The sequence below is a fragment of the Panthera leo genome, chromosome A1 (genome assembly GCF_018350215.1).
Source record: "Panthera leo isolate Ple1 chromosome A1, P.leo_Ple1_pat1.1, whole genome shotgun sequence".
Taxonomy (NCBI): Eukaryota; Metazoa; Chordata; class Mammalia; order Carnivora; family Felidae; genus Panthera; species Panthera leo.
The window spans coordinates 6,010,717-6,033,283 of record NC_056679.1 but is presented as its reverse complement, the minus strand read 5'-3'; the positions used below and the strand labels follow the sequence as shown (position 1 = coordinate 6,033,283).

Here is a 22,567-nt window from a genome sequence, read left to right as displayed (position 1 = left end):
GTGGCATAGGGTATGCCTACCACTCCTTCTGAAAACACTCTTTCCTTGGTTGGTATGATCTTACCTTACAAGGCCTTGGCTTTTCTCCAAGTTGCCATGTACAGCCAATAAGTTGTGCACTGCACAACTGCTGGTGCACAGTGGGAATGACCCTGAGTTTTCTCCTCCTCCTCGGGACTCAACTTGTTGGCCTCCTGGATGGACATCTGTTTCTCTACATTCTGTCCTAGGACCTCTTCTTACTCTACACTTTGTCTAGGCAATTTCAAGATGACTCGAAGCTATTACTTCAAGTACCTGGTTAACTCCCAAGTTTTTCCCTATCCAGATCTCTATCTTGAGCACTACACTCATGTTATCTGCCTAACGGACATTTCTTCTTAGATGTTTAACAGGTACATGCATTTCAATACACCAAAACTCAATTCATCATGTTCCCCATCAAACCTGCTCCTCTTTCTGTTTTGGCTATCTATGTGAATGACAGTATCTTGCTGCTTATGCCAGAAACCTAGACCTTACCCTTGGTTCTTCTGACTCCTTCCTCTCTCACATTCAATAAATCAACAGGTCCTATCAATTGTTCGTCATTCCCTCTGTCATTCCCTAATTCAAGCCTCTAGCACCTCTCACCTGGATTACTATTACATTTTCCCAACCCCAGTTCCCCGTAGCTACTAGCTATTCCGAGTATGTTGTCAAGCACTCTTTTTAAATGATTAATCTGAACTTGTTACCTGTTTAAATCCTACAAATGGTCCCCATTGTCTTCAGAATCAAGAAGTCCACGACATGATTTCCAAGACTGCACTTACTTCTCCAACTTAATTTTTTGTACCTCTCACCCTACCTGTTACCACTCTCTGCAATCTGGTATTGAAATTCTTCCAATTCCCTCACCATACTATCTTTTCTTCGTATCTCTATAAATGCTACTTGACGGTGGCTCCAAAGGGTCCTGGAGACAGCTTTAGCCTTCCCTCCTACAACATAACGTAAAAGCTCTCGAAATCACTTCAAATAAATAACTTAAGTTAAAATTTGCTTACTACACATCATACTCCCTTTTCCACCAGATAGAACTCCTTCCTTTATAAAGAAATTCTGGAACCAGATGCTACTCCTCTAGCCTGCACTGTAACTCCCCAACCTTCACTCACTCTTATTTACTGCCCATTCACTTGTGTAACTTCTAATTATCTTTCAAGTCACAACTGAAATACCATCCTTGAACCCCCAAGAGCAGATCAGGTACCCCCACGGCAACCTATACATCTTCCCTAGTGCAGCCCTATCCCCACTATGCTATAATTACCTTTCTACTTGCCTGCATCCCTGAAAAGTTTGCAAGTTCCCTGAAGACTTGGACCCTGTCCTGTTCACTGCTGAATTGCCAATATCAGGCACAGAACCTGACATATTAGAGACATTCTGCAAATAGCTACCAAATAAATTAAAAACATAAATTTTTTTTTTAAACGTTTATTTATTTTTGAGACAGAGAGAGAGACAGAGCATGAATGGGGGAGGGTCAGAGAGAGAGGGAGACACAGAATCCAAAACAGGCTCCAGGCTCTGAGCTGTCAGCACAGAGCCCGACGCCGGGCTTGAACTCACGGACCACGAGGTCATGACCTGAGTTGAAGTCGGTCGCTTAACCGACTGAGCCACCCAGGCGCCCCAAAAACATAAATTTACCAAAAACAAAACACTACAGCTAAAGAGAAACTATAATGAAACATCAAATATTTAAATGATTTGACTTTACATTTAAAAGGATCTTCAATGTTGGGTCAACATTAGAAAACACATTACAAGTAATGTTTTACTTTACACAACATTTTCTTGGAAAGTGTGTATAAACTGAATTTTTTGCAAAGCTAAGTCATGTGGTAAATACACCAAGAGAGCTTATGTACTTAAAGAGATTCTTTCATACAGTGAAAAAAAAAAACTCCAAATAAATTTATTCTACACGAACTCAAATTTTCACAATTGGCTTTCCTTAAAACAGAAACCTTATAAAAATAATTTTTCAATACTCATGTCTGCTTTCCCCAGAAATAGGACTTGGTTAACATTAAGTCATGACACCACTGATGGACAAGCTTTAGGTTTTTTAAATCTCTTTAGTTCTCTAGACAACCTCTAAATTCGGGTGTCTAGAAACATGTACAGTGGTCCTTGCATCATGATGTAAAGAATTCCTGTCCTTAGGATGATTATTCGTTGGAACTCATGAGCTATATAATAAAACCATAAATTTTAGAGAGCTGTCTCAAGAGATGAGTAACTGAGTTACCTTGAGTCGTAGGAGCCTAAATAATTTATTCACATAACAAAAATAAACTTCAAATATCAATCACGGAACATCATGATTTAAACAAAAATGTCAGTCTGGTTCAGAGACTAATTATATTTTTCTTAAATTTAGAAATAGAGGTTTGATCTCTCCCATTTGAATTGATTTATTTACAAGGTATATTTCAGGAAAAAAGCTCTATTCTTTGTAGTGGTTCAATTTTTCAAATACCTGGGACTTGTATTTGGCTCACCTGATCAACAAAGTTTGCCCTGTCTTTGACTTTTGGTTTTGTTCAATTTTGTTCCTGGTAGCAATATAGCCAGCCGATCAAACTTTGCTTCTCTGGGTATTTTCACAAGATGCTGCTTTTCTAGTCTCCTATAATATGCTCAAGTTCTTAATTTCAGCAAATTGAAAAGGGACACTTTCAAATATGAATTTCACGTACACCAAAAATAAGAAAGTATTAAGTACCTGTCAACATTTGGCAATGTGCCAGGAACTGAGGGGAACACAATTACTGCCCTAGAGGAAATCTATAATATCTAGGCCATAAACATCCACCAGAAAGACCCAAAGGACATATAAACATTAACCACATATACTCTGAAGCAGTTACACGATACATCTATGAAGGACTAAATACGTTTTGCGGGGTGATTAGTGAAGAGGGAATTACTGGAGTTGTATGTTAAGATAAAGTAGTTACAATTTCTGAAGCTAAATGTTAGAACCTACTTCAGCTCGGGGGGAAAAATTTCCAGCACAAGGTGCTGCCTGAGATAAAGTTCAGAATGGTGGTCCGATTTGATGGAGGAGCCAATTTGATTCACTTGCACTTCAGAATCCCGCAATGGACTAGCGAGTGAACACTCCTGGGCCTCACTGTCAGGTCTCACAAACGAAGAACAAAGGTCTTGGTCCTGCACCGAAGTCAAGGTAAAGCCACTCAAAAGTGGTTCTCAACTGCTTTGAAAAAGTGTGGCAGTTTCTCAAAAAGCAAAACATGGTGTTACCATACCTGGCTATATGCCCAAGAGAACTGAAAACAAAAATCCCACGTGACAACTCAAACGTCAATGTTATAAGCAGCATTAGTCATTATAACCAAAAAGTAGAAATAACACAAAGGTCCACCGACTGACGAATGGATAAACGAAACGTGGTATATCCATAGAATGCAATACTGTTCGACCATAAAAAGGAATGATACTGATACATGCACAATGAAGATGAATCTTAAAAGCATGAGGCTAAATAAAAGACAAACAAGGCCACACACTGTGTAATTCCATTTACATGAAATGTCCAGAACAGGCAAATCCACAGAGAGAGGAAGTAGATCAGTGGTTGCCAGGAGGTGGGGAGATGGGGGATGTGGAGTGATGGCAAACCGATACGGAGTTTCTTTTTGGGGTAATAAATGTGCTGGAATTAGATAGGGGTAATGATTGTACAGCCTTGGGAACGTACTAAAAAGCAGTGGACTGCACACTTCGAAAGGGTGAGTGTCATGGTATGTAACACATCTCAATTTTAGAAAGGGGGTTCTCAGCGTTTTGTCTGCCATGACGCATCTGAAGGACATGACATGACTCCGTCAGGACAGGCAGCTTACTACAGCAGGGCCTGGTTTTGGGACTCTAGCAACGACCATAATAAAGACTCTTGAGACTCATGACACTCAAGGGTCTTCAAGGATTATGATCAAAATAACAGCTGAAAGTCACTTGTTAGTCACAACATCAAGTCACTTTAGGTAACAAGAAATACCTAAAGACAAAAAAGCTCGTAGTTTCTAAGGAACAAAGAGAGGACCAAAGCCTACCGAAGCTGGTGTGAAGGAAAGGACAGTAGGATTTTCATTCTCTAGCAGCAGCTAAGAACAGAAAAAGAATAGAAAAAGAATAAAGAGACAGTGAGGATCAGATTCAACAATAAAAGGCACTACAGGAAAGACGACAGCAGCCACAGGGGATAATATGTATTTATCAACACTGATTTGGCATATACGGTTCCCAAATTACATATGGATCACGTTTCAAATGTTGGTAAATCATAATTCTGAACACATTTGCCAAGAGAAATAATTGTTGAAAAGTAGGTAAGTTTGCAAAATGGCCTACAATAATTTATAATAATCTGTCATCATTTCTATTTTCCTAGCTGAAATCCAGTAGGCTGGAAGCCATCTCCCCACCTCCCATCTCTTCCCACATCAGATTCCACCAAGAGAAATTCTCCCTCTGGGAATTTGTTGCCACCACCACCTTGCAGCACAGAAAACTCTGGCTCCCTAGTTCTCATGGAGGTGAGGCCGAAGTAGAATCATCTGCTATCAAGAGCTGTAATCCAAATGGAGTTCTGCCATGGCAGCTTTACAGATGAGGGAGAAATTCGTAAGTCAGACATTGAATTTCAGAGGCTGCTTGTACTCTGATTCAGCAACATTCTTGTGATGGGAAACTGCCGCACAGAGAATTAAGGTGCTCACTGTGAAATAACAGAAACCTCATCATGTCCAGTGGGTACAACGGATCATCTGTAGTGCACGCACACAGCAGGCCACATACAGCAGGAGCTCAAGGGCCAAAAGGCGTGGGGAGGGAAGGCGGGAGAAGAAAAAATTCAAACCCACACAATCTGCTGGGGTCTGCAAGAGCACAGTAAAAAAGCACCTCTCCTTACCCTAGTCCTCTTAAAATACCCTATCTGATGAGATCTTCCCCTTCCTTTAAGAGTCAAACAAAATGCTGCCATCTTTGAGAGGCTTTCCTTGAAAACCCTAAACAGGGTTGGCAGTTTCCATCTGTGTTCCATTAGCACCCTGTATTAATTATTACAGGGCTTATTAAATCGCTACAGTTTATTTACATTTGTTTCCCCAGTAGATACCTCCTCAAGTAATGGAATATTTTATTCATCTTTGTATTACCAGTACTTCGGACGGTGCTTGGCACATGCAAGAGTCCAATAAATATTGGTTAACGAATGACTGTATGGATTTCTTCAAATGTTGAAGGAAACAGAAAAAGTAAAAATCAAATGAACAGCTCCCAAACGAATTAACTTGCCAGTCTTGCTACTAAGAAAATGGGATTTAAGCATGAAACCTCAAAGTGGCCTTACCAGTAGATCTGAAGGCACTGAATATCTAAGGTAGATAAATTCAAGTGTGTCCCTTTCCATCACATTTTTAAAAAGTCATAAGGAATACTCTTTCCTGGGCATGCAAAATCCTCAGTAATGGGTACGTATGTTGTATTTGGCATTTCTGACGTCTAAAGAAATATTTAAGTCAGAGTGAACATATATGCAGGGTTCAGCAATATTCAGAAGAAAAATTATCAGATTCCTTCAGGGGAAATAAAGGGTTCCACCACGTTCTGATCATAATTAAGGAAATAAAACTGAATTAAAGCCCCAATGCAGACTGAATCAGAAGGGTCCTTTGTGCTAGCCACCAAATGAATGGTTCACTGGAGTGGGAACAAGCACAGTCCATAAATCCCAACATCTTAAGAGATAAAGATAATGGAATGCTACAGCAATATAAGACAGGTAAAATAGCTGGTATGTCTTTGGAAGTTGACCTAACTTCTTTCAGGCAGTTGGTGAGAACCTACATTAAAGCATGAGAGTAAGAAACAAAGAAGGGAATCACTGCCTAAAGTAAAATTTGTTTTAGTGGCTGTCTACCTAATCTTGCAAAAGTATTACACTTTATATTCATAATTTATTCCCTCAAATCATAACACTAGAAAAGACCTTAAAAATTATCAACTCAAGCCCTCTAATCTTACAAATAAGGAAATCAAGGTTTACAAAGGGCAAGTGACTTGCCCAAGGTCATACTGGTAATCAGATGCGGAGTCTGAACTCAAACTCCGTCTTTGTCTCCCCAACTTAAGAGTTTCTTCTACCAGAAGACCTTTGGTTCCCCCTCCACACACATACATATATGTGTATATATGTGTGTATGTATAGATACACCGACGTATCTACATAAACACTTGTTGCACTCGAAAAAACCAAGGCTGTTCAGAAATGTTTTGAAAAAGTATACCAATTAATTGAGTTAATTGAAAAGACTACTCCTCTGATAGGTAAGACATTCATGTTTTCCGAATGACCCACGAAAACACCAAATCTCCACGTCTAGGTTTATATTTACCTTAATATATTAGCTTTATGAGGCATAATGGTTAAGAGCATGTGCTCTAGAATAAGAGGACCTTTTGTAATCCCCTAATTGCAGCTCTGACATTTAATTAGTCATATAAGCATAGACAATTTTATCTAACCTTTCTAACAGCTTAACCTTTCTAACAGTTTCCTCACCTGTAAAACTGAAAAACAGAACTGACTTGATATGGTATTTTGTAAGGATTAAATAGATGATGAATGTAAAAGGGCTTTGCCCAGGACCTAGTAATACTCATTAATTTAGCTATTATCATTATTACTGCCTCCTAATTTTTGGGTTGCCTACAAAAGTGCCCCAACAAAAGTTTTCTGTATATTTCTCTCTCTCACAAACGCACACATATAATCCCAATTATATATAATCTGTTCTTTTGAACACAGAGTACAGCAAATTAAGAACCCTGTTCAAGAAAACTGCTTTTGCTTTTCTTTTTTAGAGATCAAACTCTTACCTCAAATTGATTTTTAAATGCTAGAAATGTCCAGTCCCTGTAATGAGAGTTTAGAATTTAAAAACACAAACTGTCTTGTCTTCTCACACTTTTCCATTCTTTCGAACAAAATGAGTTTGGTTGCCTAAATTGTACAAAGAGGAAATGCAACTGACTCAGAAAGAAAATGAATCTCCCTGCTTCCTACTGAGTACCCTTTTGGTGTTCAGACACAAAGGACACTATCTCATTTATGGTGACAGTGAGAACAAATTATTTCCAAGATTTATTGTGCATTTATGCTTTAACTCTATTAGAATCTGAAATTAACACAATTACAAAAGGCCCTTTTTCCATATATATAATCATGCTTCAAATAAAGTATTTCCTCCTTCCCCACATTCCTTAAAATGCTGAGTTTATCTTAAGTGTGGTAGACTAGCAGGATAGTATTAATAATTCTTTGAGTCAAAGGAATGACCTTATGAGCTGTTTTATTTCCTAAAACTTAATAATTTAAGAAGCTAACACCTCCAGTCTGAATTCTTTTACTACGTGCTCATATTCTGTGATGCTTGCTGGAAGACTGAAAAGATACATTTATGTGCGTTCGTTCTAATAGACAAATAGGTCTAAACAAAACCCACTTCATTGTACATCTCAGGATTCTCTTTGAAGGTGTTATTGTCTGCGTTCCTAGAGTACTCTGAAATTTCAGTTACAGAATGTATAATTTAATTTGAAAGTAAATCAATACTAGAAACAAATTATTTCGTCATCATCTTTTTACAAAAGATTAAACAGCCACAAATTTTATTTTACCAGGACTAAAATGCATTAAATTACATTTCACTGACATAAGATCAAAAGAACCTCATAAATACAATGCTATATTTCACTCGAGTGATGAGGCTGTGAGAAGCCAAACCAAAAATATTCCCTCTGGAAAACAAAAACTGTCTTAAGTAATTTTAAAACTCTCTTGACATTTGATCCTTTTTAAATTTTTTCGAAGTTCATCCTATAAACAAAATCATTAAAGGCTGCTGGAAAACAAGCCCCAAAATTATAAAGTTTTTTTTTTTTCCAAAATGCAATGGTAATTTTCAGCTATCACAAATGACTAAGAAATGTTTACGTGCTGTACATTTAGCTATTTTTAAATTGTATTAATTCTTCTAAAATTATTTAGTCTAAATTAAAACCTAACTATGAGATATAAAATGTGGTTAAAAGCACCTCCTGCCACTAAACAATACCATAGTTTTTAAATAAAATAAAAAACCAAAGTTAATAAATTTATATATTTTATTAGCTTCAATCAGTAATTTATGGAAATAGAACTGGCTTCTCTCAGAGAGATTAAAAATAATTTAGAGTCACCAGAATTTTACAAAGCAGATGACAGACTGGTCAAATGTACTACTATGTGTAATCTCATGGCATTGGGAGTTTTCTGAATATGCCCCAAATTACATAATATTGGGGGAAAGAGAAATGGTTTAAGGCTTTTGAAAAATATTATATGAGAAAGATAATTTTTAAAGTATATTATTAAACAATACTTGGATGAAAAATATAAGCAGAGTCAACAGTAGGTAGGTATCTCCAGATGCAGATTTCTCAAATGTCACCAGATTATCCATTCCACTAAGAAGTACTTTTAAATACATGCAGCACACCAGAGTATCAAGTTTTCAAATCCCTATCTTTTGCAGATATCTGTACTGCTTTAACTGCTCATATAAGCACTGAAATGCACATACCAAATTAATTAGAATCACCATCTTCCTTTAAGAGTCCCTTTTAAGTTATTTGAGAAAGATACCTCAGTCAATCTAAGAAAAAAATACACTTCCTTTTCTAATATCCAGAATATTAAAGTATTTATAAATATGGCTCCCCCAACTTACTTCAGCTTTATCAACGGTTTCTTTTTTTTAGTGCTAATATAGTTCTGAACAAACCCTCTTACCTAATTCGGAGGGGGGGGGGGGGGTAGGAAAGCAATTCTTTTAAATGTTAAAACAGCAGCTATCAAATTAACATTGATATTCGAGTAAAGCTACTTTGTTTATACTGATATCTAAAGATTATATAATAAACTCTGACATGATTTCTCCCGCAATTTTCTATAGTGTCAAAGGCAATAGACAACATCAACATAACGTTTGTACAAGAGGAAAACAAGGAGTTAATAAAATATATTTTCCCCTCAACTAAGAATTGCCTTCTCTTTTGTCAATATTACACGACATTCATCTACTGACAAAGGAAAAATGAACACTTCACATGCCTGTTTAAGAAACTAAATTGGGAGCATTACCAGCCATAGACTTAATTGAGTTATTCGTAGGGGAAAATATTTAAAGCAAAGAGACGATTTACAGCTTATTGCCAACAGCTAAATTTTGGGGGAACAGGCCTGAACACGATAGCCCCTATTAGTCCCTTGCCTTTTTCCCCACCACCCACCCTGCACCAAACCCCCATTGTTCTATGTAAAACTCACAGGTTAATGGTATCTAAATAACAATTGCTACATTGAGGTTACAGACGATCCCTATGAAGAACTCTTCAGCATCACATTTACTTGCTGCTTTCTTTCTCCCAAATAAAACCCAAATTTGGTAATAAATCAATCACAAACTGGTGGAGGAAAGGATCACAGCTTCCCTTCCAGACTGATGGATGTCACTCCAGAGGCGGGCGAGGAAATCCCCCCGAAGGTTCCCAGAATAAATGGACCCCTCCCCCCGAAAACCATTTAAACTGACGTTTTACTACGATTTTTTTTTTTTTTTCAATCTAGAACCGAAACCCTTGAAAAGTATACAGCCCACGGAGTAGCAGCTCTTTTTCCCTATTAGCCACCGAAGTAGAATACACAGGCAGGATTTCGTGTGGGCTTGGATCCCTAGTACACCACTTCCTCCCCAAACCCGGCTGGCAGGGCCAGATTCGGGTGTCAAGGAAGTGGGAGACCGGCGCGCCGGCGCCCCACTCTCCCTCCGGGCTACCTGCCTCGGCCTGCGGGAGCGCCGCCCAGCGCGGACACCGGCACAGACACAAACACTCACCCATCTTTCCTCTTGGCTTTGTAGACGTGACCATAAGTGCCTCGGCCAACTTTGCAGCCCTCGTATTCAAACAGGTCCTCGACCCGCTCCCGCTCGCTGCTCAGCTTCACTTTAAAGTCATAGTCCATTGTCACAGCCTCCGGGGCCGGGGAGCTGGGTCGGGGGGCCGGGGGACAGGGGTGGGGACCGGGGAAGCACCGGCAGCCGCAGCCCCCGGGAACCCGCCCGCTCTACGCCCGGCGGCCGCAGCACCAGCCCGACTGATGCGGCAAGAGCAGGAGGAGGCCCCGCAAGAGCGCGGGGGACATCCAGGGGGACGGCGGGGCAGAGGCCGGCCGAGGGGGTGGGGGGACGGGGAGGTTCCCCCGGGCGAAGGAGAGCAGAGGGACGACGGCTGGGGGTGGGGAGCGGCGTCTCTGCCCTTGTCCCCGCGGGCTCCCGGGGCGCCGGCTCTCCTGCTCTCTCCTGCCGCGCGTTCTGCTCCCGCTGCGGGGAGCGGCGGGGCGGCCGCGGCGGGCTCTCCTCCTCTTACACTCGCACTCACGCCTCACCCTCTCTCTCACACACGCTCACACTCACTCACTCACTCTCTCACCCATACACTCAAACAGAAAGGCAGCGCCGCACAACAGCCGGTACCTCCTCAGAGAGAGGAGGAGGGAGGGAACTCGCGGAACACGGCCACAGCTGTCGCAAAAACGTCGCGAAGTCTCGGGCTGCCTCCGGGCCTCCCTGCAGCCTGCTCCGCGGCGCCAGGCCGGCCCCGCCGCGGCCCGCACCTCGAGGATCCGGTGGAGGAAGCAGGGTAGCCACTGCCCAAAGCTGCCGCCAGAAGCACCACGTGGATTGTCCTGACGGCGGCCAGAGCCCCAGACTACATTGCCCAGAATGCACAGGCCACCGTCGTTGCCGCCCCTTCGACGACTCCACCCCGCACAGTGGTAATACGGGAGCGTTGCATGATGGGATTAGTAGTCCAAGGAGAGATTAGTTTCAATCGCTTAGAGGGATTTTTTTTTTTTTTTACCTTTTCCTTTTTCTTTTCTTTTCTTGTCTTTTTTTACAGCAATATCGCTAGAGTGTGATTTGGACCGTAAACTTAACCAGAGAAATTTATGTGCGAGGGAGGCTAGTTTGCAGTTGGAATCACAGTTTGCGCCGCTTCCGAACTCCAGATGTTAAAGGGCATTATCATTATCGAAAAAAGTCTATATATTTGTAAACAGCTCACAGACTTGGTGTATTCTTGTCGTTCACAATCTGATAAGGGCTGCACAACGATATCAACATATTGACCCACATTACAAACATCAATAAAAATGAATCAATGACCAGTGGCCATGCTACTCCTGAATAGTTTTACTATTGAGAAAGATGACTATCTAAATGCTTCCCATCCATTGAGAGGGGACATTATTTTGAGTGTGGCCTTCTGCACCTCTGTCTATAAGAACAGCACATTTGAGCCATGATTACAACAACGGATCTAGATTCATTGAAACTAATTTGTTGATAATTTTAAGGTAGGAAAGGTGCCAGCTGAAGGGGTCCCAGTATCTTGATAATAATCTCTCATTTTGTCTAATCCGTCTTATTTGGATGTGTGTCTTTAATTTTTTATTAATTGTAGGTTTGTATTTATTTTACATTTTCCAATTGCTACTATTTCCACTAAAGCTCCCCACTCCCCAAAGGACATATAATCTCTCCCACTTTCAAACCCCCATAACCCTTTTTTTTTCTTGCCTTTCTTGTGGTAGTCATCAAATTATGTTTTATTTTTCTTTTGCTAGATTATAAATGCCTATAGGAAATCATATTTGCATCTTCCATAATACCTAGTAATATGCTTTGAGTATGGTGCACAGTAAACATTTGTTGAATTAATGAGTAACCGTATTTATGTTAAAAATATCCATGTACAAGGACACCTGGGTGTCTCAGTCAGTTGAGCATCTGGCTTCCGCTCAGGTCATGATCTCACGTCTGTGGATTTGAGCCCCGCATTGGGCTCTATGCTGATAACTCAGAGCATGAAGGCTCCTTTGGATTCTGTGTCTCCCTCTATATCTGCCCTTCCTCTGCTCATGCTCTGTCTCTGTCTCTCAATAAATAAATAAATTAATTAATTAAAACATTTTTTTAAGTTTAAAAAAATCCATGTACAGATAGATGATGACAATGATACCATTTGAAAAATCCTCAGAGGGGCTCTTCTCTTATATAAATTTCTTCGGATAAAATTGTGACTTCACCACTGGTTAAATTGAAGTTGTTTTTACCTAGCGCATTAAATATTATTTAATGTTTAAGTACACTGACTGGTTAGGTGAGCCTAGGTTTGAATCCTGCTCAGCTGTTTATTACTGGTGTGCCGTTGAACCATCAGTTTCTCTCTTTGTGAAATGGAGCTCTAAAAGGCCCTAACTTAGAGGAGGTTACATGTTCTATTCAGTGATATATAGTGGGTGATTCTCTAGCAGGACTGTTCCTTTGCAGAGTTAAAGAACTCAATGTTTTTCCCAGATACGGATTTAGAATAGACTCTTCTAGAAAAATAGATTTGTATTGCTTGAGGGATGTGCCTTTTTGTTCAGGTAGTTACTCATAGATCTTGACAAATCAAACCGCCACAGTGGAGGAAGCATAGGATTGGACTTGGCTCTGTACTGTGGGTGCCCCCACCCTGCCTCACTTGCATATGACTGTCCAAACCCTGACGGTCCCAGACTTCTTAAAATGTACTTCTGACTACTATTTTGACTCGATCCACCCTATGGCTGAAGGTATGAATTCTCCCTGAAGAGACCGAATTTTTCTAAATAAAAATTGTACAGTTTTAAGAGGTACAACAGGATATGTGTGTGTGTGTGTGTGTGTGTGTGTGTGTGTGTGTGTGTACATGACTAGTGAAATGATTACTATAGTCAAGCTAACTGACAGTATTCTTACTATCAGTAATGCTGGGATAGGAAAGGAAGCCAGGTTTGGACCAGGGCAGAGAAAGGCCTGCTTCTCTCTGCAAAGCTAGGGTGAAAGTTGGGGGTCCAAACTCCAGGTTGGAAGAATGTGGTGGTTTGAGGTAAGCAGACCCCTGAACACGGCATCAGGATGGGGAGCTAAGGAAGAGATAGACATCAGTGCCTTTTGGGGAGAGCTTGGCTAATGTGTTAGGAGCAGTAATATCTAATATCCAATTTTAGGTTTTTCTTTTCTGTGTGGTATTTCCCTTCTGTCATCACCAGGCTATCAGCCTGGCCTTACTTGTGTCCATGCTTGGAGACAATGGAAAGGGCAGCAGCCTGAGACTCAATTAGGAAAGACAGGAAGGGGCCAAAGCAACGAGCTAGGAAGAACCTGGCACGTGTTAGGATTCCAAAAACTTGAAGAATACACTCTGTTTTTAGAATGGATTTCCTGTGGATCAAAGGATGAGGGTTCATATTTGTTATTTAAATGAATTGAACATATCAAGAGCATGGAGCTGTCGTTTCCATTTGATTTTCAATTTCAGGTTATACTGATGCCACACGACCCTAGACTGTCACTGGAGATCATGATGTAGCAGAGTCTATGACCTTTGTTGGTCCATGTTCCAAACAATGTGCAAATAATGCTCATGCTTTTCATAAATGTGGTTTTATTTACATCCTAAATTTAGCATCTCCAGTCTTAACATGCCTCCCAAACACCAGCCCCACATTTCAACTGCCTCCTGCTCAGCCTGAGGGGATATTCTGCTGTCATCTCAAACTTAAAATTTCTGAAAATTATCATACTGTGCCCTGTACCTCCCAATTGCAGTGAATAGCAATGCCAGTAGACAGACATTCTGTTGTTTTACTGCCAATCCTAGGAGTTCAGGCCGTCATTAGCTGCACATTGTCCTTCATACTTGTGCCAAATATGCCTTTGTCTGGCCTGTTCTCAAAGGCTGGATGCTTCCTCATACCATCTCTGACCTTTGCAGCCCTACCCATCCTCCGAGGTGCAGCTTAAATGCCTAACTTAGTCATGAAACTTTTCCTGGTCCTTACACCTGAAAATGACCTTTTTTTTTTCTTTTTTAAACCATGAACTCCTCCTACCGTTGGCACCATTATACTTTATGTGTAACTTGTGTAGAAACATCCCAGCTACTTTGTATTTTAGTCATTTATGTACTTAAAAAAAATCTGTCCTTTTGGGGCGCCTGGGTGGCTCAGTCGGTTAAGTGTCCGACTTCAGCTCAGGTCATGATCTCAGTCTGTGAGTTTGAGCCCCGCCTCGGGCTCTGTGCTGACAGCTCAGCGCCTGGAGCCCGCTTCAGATTCTATGTCTCCCTCTCTCTGCCCCTCCCCTGCTCATGATCTGTCTCTCTCTGTCTCAAAAATAAATAAAAACATTAAAAAAATAAAATAAAAGAGGTGAAGGGAAATTAAAAAAAAAAATCTGTCCTTTAATAAACACCTTAATGACTGAGTCTCTGACTTATTCATCACTGTATCTCCTAAAGTGCCCAGAACATAATTTGCATAATGGTATTTAATTGCAATGTGTTTTATTGGATTGATTTCTCTAAAGGTTCAAATGGACCTTAAGGTGTGTGGGGAGGGGGGTAGTCATTTGAAAACATTTAACATCTTGCCCCAGCCTTGCCTCTGAACATGTATTTTTTTTGTAATGTGCAAAAGAATTTAGTGCTATATATGATATATCATGATGTATTAATGGAAACGCCCAAGTGTGTCTTTTCAGAATTGATCACTTCTCGTCTCTACAACTTTTAATTGTTTTCTCACTCAATATTAAAGTGTGCTTTAAACAGAAAATATCCAACCTTCCATTCTGCAGGTGGAATGTTCATCATCTGTATCATCAAAAGCACATCTTAAACATCTACATTTGAGTAGTGTTAGAGACAAGAAAGAACAAGTTAGATCAATCAACACTCTAGCCTTTTAACTTTTTTCAAAGAAAATATTAATGCGAAATTTCTCAATTAACTCTAAACACATCCAAAATATAATTTAAACCTTGGAAACAACCAGAACCAAAAAGCACTTTCAAAAATAACGTTCTTTCTCCCCTTCATCATGTGAATGTCATTTGTTCTTATAGACTCATTTCCACATGACTGGAAACGTGACCACTCACAGTTGCTGAATTTTGTATCAGACGCCTGTCATGAGAGAAGAATTGACTGTGTTTCTCAACTCCAGTTCTAAAAATCACAGGAAAGGCTCTGGTCCAGCTCAGCTGGGGGGCCCGTCCTAGACCAATGAAGTGTTACGCTTAGGGGCAGTGTCATATAAGAATATGAGAGCTTCTTCATTCAGAGTGATGAAGAAGAAGCGAGTGGGCAGCTCACAGAAGGGAGAAAGTTCTAAGTACCAGGAAGGATATAAAACAAAGCAATGCGATGGAAAGTGAGCCCAGAGGAGAGTCCTTCGGATTGGGTGGATGGCCAAGGATTCTCTGAGATGATGCTTAAGGGAGACCTGAATGATGAGGAGAAAATCCTGCTAAGGTGAGAGATCAGGGTGGTCCAGGTGGATAGATGGTGTGCAGCAAGTGCAAAGGCTTTAAGCTGGGATAGAAGTCATGTGTGATAGAATTGTCAGGAGGAAGGGCAGGGGGCGTTGTGTGAGATGAAGGCAAAGAGGTAGGAAGGGACCAGATCATACAGGTCCTTGTAAGACCATAGAAAAGAGGCTTGGATTTTATTTTTAGGGCAAGAGAAAGCCATTGGAAAGTTGTAAGGAAGGGAGTGGCCAGATGTGATCTATACTTTAAAAGGAATATCCTGGCTAGTATGTTAACAATGGATTCCAGGAGACAAGATTGAAGAACAGACAGACAGGGAGGCAGGGGACTTGCTGCTCTGTTGGATGGGAGGTAAGGAAACACAAGGAATCAAGACGACTCCTGAAGATGATGCCAGTTACTGAGATGAGAAAGACTTTGAGAGGAACAAGTTTAGGCTAAAGCTAGATACAAGACCGGCCCAGATTCGAAGAGTCCACAAGTAGACTCAGTTCTCAGTAATGGGGAGAGCAAAATATTGTGGCCATGTCCTGCAGATATTTCATGGATACATGTGACTGTGGATTTGGTAAAAGTTGAAGCTATTCCTTTTCAAATGGCTTTGGTTTTCTAGAGAAGGTACAAGAAAAGTTGGACTCTGAGTGAGGGGACAGGCGTGGAAGGAGAAAGCAGTGGTATCCCTTCATGTCTGAAAAGGCTACGGGTTTAAAACAAGCTTTGGGCAGAATGAGAGAGAGAGCTGGCAGGATATCATCGCGGGACTTCTAGCCCATGTCGCGGGTCCCCTTGCAGGCACAGCCATGCATTTATATCAATATCCATCTGCCCTGTTGTGAGATTTTCATCACCAGCACTCAACAGCCCAGGTGGAGGCCTGGCAAAGACAGATGTTAGATTCATCCAGGGTTAGAGCCTCGCCAGCTGGGTTTAATGAAAAGATGAGGCGACAGAGGTTGGAATTATTGGCAATAGCATAGTTAAAATGACAGACCATGACATTTAAGCTGGGGAAGGAGGAAAATGAGAACAGGATTTCCCCTTTTATAGCATAGCACTAGCGTGAAAATCTTTAACTTAATTTTTTGCAGGATAATTTAAAAAGTAAACACCCTCATTCCTTGCTTCTTTAATATGCAGGTATAGTAGCTAAAACAGACAGCTGAAGAAATCATATGAATACCAGGTTAAAAATGATTTCTTCTTTTCTTGGCTAACAGATTCCTATCACGGTTACTGGTAAGGGCATCCCAAACTGAAAATCTCTCCCATTTGTTGATGATGAATTCTGCTCTTGTGTTCTATTAAGTATTAAGGAAAATTTACCTCTTTACATTGGCAAACAGTATTATACCCTTGTCCTTTTTTCTTCTTTGGGACCCCTTTTCTCTTGGAATAAGCATATTACTTTCTGTTTTTTCAGTTCACAATACATTTTGCTACGCAACAGTATAGCAAGTAATCTATAGGAGCACAGTTTCATTTTATGTTCAGTTTTTCAAGGCTTAAATTACTCTTCTGGCTTCTCCTTCCAATATGCTTCACCCTTTAGCTAGCTGGACTGTTACTCAGGCCCAATCACCGGAAGAGCCAAGTTTTTTCTGGCTGGTTCCTGTACAAACATGGATCTCCTGTGAACTGCATAGCTCCCTTTCTCACACACAAATGTGGTCGGGTCACCTCTGCCACCACTCGATACCTGATACCCACAGCTATTTGTTTCCGTGCAACTTCACGCTCAGAACCTCTGGAACTTTTTCTCTCTGTTGGTAGCCCTTCCCCCTACCAGCCAAGGTCAAGTTCCATCAGGCATTGTCCTGCTTGCCTCCAAACTCTACATCCTGTTTAAATTTTAAAATGTTGTTTCATTTACATCATTCTCGTGCTCAAAAATCTTCAAGGACCCTGTGTGACCTTTCATTGCCTACAGCATAAAGTTCAAACTCCTTCATCTAATATTCCAGACTCTCTATTTACTTTTGCCTCACTTAGGAAAATGCTGGAAGGCAGCTTGCAATAGAAATGTTAGAATGAGATTAAAATCATTGGCTCCAAATAGCTAAAATTTCTACAATCTGAGCTCTTCCGTATCTCTAGTGTAGTTCCTAGTCAGTTCCTCCGAAGCTGCTTCCTAGCCAATTTAAAACAGTGGTTCTCAGCTCTGGGTGGCCATTGGAAATACCTGAGGAATCACCCCAGCAATTCCGACGTAATTGATCTGGGCTACCGCTGGGCATTGGGACTTTTAAAGCTCCCTGGTGATTCTAATGAGCATTTAGGGTTGAGAACTACCACATTAGAACAGTTTATTGATTCTTCCTAAAACATTCATCATTCCACTCTTTTCCCCAGCAACACCCCCCCCCCCGCCTTCTTTTCTGTACTTGTCTAAACCCTACCCACTCTGTGAGATCCAACTCAGGTACTCCTGGCATCTTTCCTTCCTATGAGCCAATACACTCAGAGCAAGTACCTTGCCTACACTTACTTGGCATTTTGCATATATACATCTCTTACCTTTGTGTATTTATCCTGTGTCTTCAGAAGAATTCAAGGGCGTGAAAGGACAAGGACTGTTCTTTATCCTTAGAACATGACACAATGCCTTTTATACTATATACCATTGCGTATCTTATGGGAGGTGATGATGATGATGTTGTTGTAACAGATGCCAAGTCAAGCCGGTAACCATATCCTTTCAGAGCACTGACTCAGGGCTACCTTTAGGCTACTGGAACCCACCTTGCTTTCACAGGCAAAGCTGAAGTACCCGGAAATAAGCCACCCCCATCTTCAGTTAATAACTATAGGTACAAGTATGAATACTCTAGCTCTCATAGCCTCTGACGGGGACAACTGGGGGGACCTGCACTGTGTCCTGTGCCCTCTATGAATTTAGGTCAAAGTTGACCTTGCATCCCTTACTTAAGCTCCTTTCCTTCCCAGTTCCACTCCCCTATTCCCTTATTGGTTTTTCCAGGGAACACTTCCTAAGTAAAGTGTTTTAAAATGAATCCTTGTCTAAGGCTTTGCCTTTCTGCGGGGGTAGGGGGAGGATAGCCAACCAGAGACAGACAATAACACAACAGAAATAGCTATTATTGGGGCCCATGGGTGGCTCAGTTGGGTGAAGCATCCAACTCTTGATTTTGGCTCAGGTCATGATCTCACAGTTCTAGAATTCCAGCCCTGCATCTGACTGGGCTCCACACTAACATTGTACCTGGAGCCTGCTCGGAATTCTCTCTTTCCTCTCTCTCTCTCTCTCTCTCTCTCTCTGCCCTTCCCCTCCACTTGTGTGTGCATGCGCGTGCACACTCTCTCAAAAATAATTAAATAAACTTTAAAAAGTAAAAAAGGAAATAGCTATTATTTATTGAATATTTTCTATGTGCCAGGTATTAACTCACTTAACCCCCAGAATTAGGTAGGTCCTATGGTTGTCATTTTACAGATTAGGACACAGAGGCATATAGAGATTAAGTAATTTGCCCAAGTTCACACAGATAATAAGAGAAGGAACTGAAAAAAGAACAAACTCAAAGGGCAAGGACAGTAGGAGGATCAAATTAAATTTTTAAAAAAGTTAATTTCAACCAAGTTAAGCTTTGTGGGCTAGACAGAAACGAAACCACCATGGATACTTTTTTTTTTTTGATGAAATGAGTTTTAAGTTCTGATCAGCAATTTACAAATTTTCAAACATAATTTGTAGATTAGAAACTTCGTTTCTTTTTTAAAAAAATTTTTGTAATGTTTTATGTATTTCTGAGAGTGAGAGAGCGTGCGGGGGGAGGGACAGAGAGAGGGAGGAATAGAAAATCTGAAGTGGGCTCGAACTCTCAAACTGTGAGATCATGACCTGAGCCAGTGTCAGAACGACTGAGCCCCCCAGGCACCCCAGAAACTTCATTTCTAAGTGACTGTCAGAAAATCCTCGTCATCTCCCTGCTCCCATCCCTGCAGTACTTTATAGTACGTGCAGCTGATCACAGGAAGTAAAACCCACACTTAAGGGCGCCTGGGTGGCTCATTTGGTTGAGCATCTGACTTTGGCTTCAGGGCATGATCTCACCATCCGTGAGTTCGAGCCCTCATGGGGCTCTGTGCTGGCAGCTCGGAGCCTGGAGCCTGCTTCGGATTCTGTGTCTCCCTCTCTCTGTCCCTCCCCTGCTCGTGCTCTCTCTGTGTCTCAAAAATAAATAAACATTAAACAAAATTTAAAACCCATATTTGGACAATTAATAATTTACATCCACTGCAGATTAAATGTGTATTTTGGGGCTAGGCTGGGAATTACCCTGCATGATTTCTCTGGAATACGCATTCTGAATCATAAACAGTGATTATTGAAATGAATTTCCAGCACTTCCAGATTTAAGTTCTCTTCTCCTGTTCTCGTTCCCAGCCCAGTTCATTGTCGTTCTTTCCAGATATGATGTCCTTCATATTTTAGAAAGACAGTTCTCAATGGGGCATATGTGGGCTATTTCTTACACGGAGTGATTCCTCCACTCACCCACCCTCTCTCTGCTCCATCAGTACTCAGTCCTCCGACAATATTTACTGAGCTCCTATGGTCCTCTGTGCCCTTTTGGCTGCCATGAAAACAGCTGGTATAGTGTCTGGAACATGGTGGGTACTCATAAATGTTTATTTCCTTCCCCACTGACGTTGACCTTCTTATGAACTCGTCCATCCCTGTTCCCTTGCCTCTTCCAGAAAAATAGATATGCTTTAATCTTCCACTCATTTGCCAAAACTGTCTTTTTTTGAGTCTGGGCACAATGTGGTGACTTTTAACCTCTTCCGGGAATATCTGTAACAATCAGAACAGAAAGTTTGCTTCGGTCAACTTTTTTTTTTTTTTTAAGTTTATTTATTTTGAGAGACACAGAGAGAGAGAGAGAGAGAGAGAGCGCACGAGCAGGGGAGGGGCAGACAGAAGGAAAGAAAGAATCCGAGGCAGGCTCCACATGGTTAGGGCAGAGCCCCACACAGGACTCAAACCCACCAACTGGGAGTCATGACCTGAACCGAAATCAAGAGTCAGATGCTTGGGGCGCCTGGGTGGCTCAGTCAGTTAAGCGTCCGACTTCGGCTCAGGTCATGATCTCACGGTTCGTGAGTTTGAGCCCCGAGTCGGGCTCTGTGCTGACAGCTCAGAGCCTGGAGCCTGCTTCACATTCTGTGTCTCCCTCGCTCTCTCTGCCCCTTCCCTGCTCATGCTGTGTCTCTCTCTGTCTCAAAATAAATAAACATTAAAAAAAAAAAATTAAAAAAAAAAGAAAAAAAAAAAGTCAGATGCTTAACCAACTGAGCCACCAGGCGCCCCAGGTCAAGCTTATTTACAAATGTGATTTAATATTGTTAAATGTCCGTGTATGTATGTTTGTTTACAAACAAGGAAGAGATTGCATTTCTCTCTCTACTTTTTTTCATTCATTCATTGGATATTATTTAAATCCTTTTTTAAGTTTATTTACTTTGAGAGAGAGAAAAAGAGCGAGAGCAGGCAGGCAGGGGCAGAGAGAGAGGGAGAGAGAATCTCAAGCAGGCTCCACACGGCCAGCTCAGGGCCTGACGCAGGGCTTGAGCTCACAAACTGTGAGATTATAACCTGAGCTGAAATCAAGAGTCGGATGTTTAACTGACTGAGCCACCCAGGCGCCCCATCATTTATTCGATATCATTGGATGCCTTCCACAGATACCGAGGTAGACCCTGGAAATGTCTAGAGGAATAGGACCATACGCCTGCCCCATGCACCTCACAATCTAGTTCAGTGCTTCTCAATCCTAACTGTACATTAGGATAATCTGAGAGCTTTAAAAAAAAAATCACTGACACCCAGGTCCAATCCTAGACCAAGTAAATCTGAATATTTTGGCGGGCAGGCCCACGTGCCAAAAATTTTAATAGCTCCTTAGAGGATTCTAATTGTAGCCAGAATTGAGAACCACTGGGCTAGTGGATATTAAGGGATTCAGGGTAGAGCTATAAATATATCCGAATTATCTGTATGTATAACAGGAGTTATGTAAACTATATACCTATCCCTATCCTTACCTACCTCTCCCCTCACCCTAAGGCATATTAAGACCCTCAGAGAGAGGAGTAACATAGGCGTTTTGGAAAACACTTCTCTTTCTCTTCCTCAAATAGGAAGACAATTATATCAGGTGGTAAGTGAAAGACCCTGGTTACCAGGAGTTACGAGAAGGTCACACAGAAAGAAGACCTAACCAAAGTCAAGGCCACTGAATCTTCTCCAGAAGTAGAGATGCCAGCGCTAATGAGCCCTAAAAGAGTTAGCCACGCAGAGGGAGATCGGATTGATTTTCTTTCCCAAATCAAAGAACCACGCTCCGTTAGACGTTAGCCAACCTTTGCTCAGCTTTCCCCCCTCCTCTTCTTCCCTCGCTACTGAAAGATTTTTGCTGAAGAATCCTCCGTCAGTAAATCACTGACTCAGGCTCTGTGTCTGGGGAGTCCGAGCAAAGATAGTGCATCCCTGGAGGAACCCCAGGAAGCAAGGATGAACTTTCGGAGCTGGATCATTTGCTGGGCGACGGGCCACAAAGCCCTCGGTGGAGTCTTGACAGCCCTGGCATGGGAAACGGTGCGGCTGCTAAGCCCTTCACCTGAGGAGAGTTGGTGTGTGCCACAGGCGGAAGAGAACGCAGGGGCTGGTTGCCTGGCAGTTGAGGGATATGGAGGAAGTGGTCATTCTAAGGGCTGTGCAAGTGGATGGCCACCGCTGGGCACCGCTCATGTACCAAGGAAAGAAGATGGCGGGCTCAAGTCACTTCGTCGTGACTTAAAAGTGAAGCGTGAGAGTCAGAGGGCCTTCCTGACAGCATTTCAAGAGCCCGTCATGTCATCACCTGCAGCCGACAACAGACTGAGCTGAGGGGGGGCAGGTGGAGGTCTAACATGCAGCAGCACTGCAGGGAAGGCTGAATGCTCGGTCAAGGCAGATCCGTTCTGCCCTAAGGCAGGGCGCTGAGAGGGAGGGAGTG

At 41.7% G+C, this 22,567-nt stretch overlaps 1 protein-coding gene across 3 annotated transcripts in view; it reads right to left on the bottom strand.

Moving 5' to 3' along the window:
- CDK8 (cyclin dependent kinase 8) overlaps positions 1-10,718 on the bottom strand; it is a 117,608-nt gene extending 106,890 nt beyond the window's left edge. For all 3 annotated transcript variants that reach the window (XM_042936952.1, XM_042936793.1, XM_042936874.1), the window contains exon 1: positions 10,023-10,718. In XM_042936952.1, the coding sequence (XP_042792886.1) occupies positions 10,023-10,150 (128 nt within the window). In that variant the 5' untranslated portion in view covers positions 10,151-10,718. The remainder of the gene's footprint in view (positions 1-10,022) is intronic.
- Between the last annotated feature and the right edge of the window lie 11,849 nt (positions 10,719-22,567).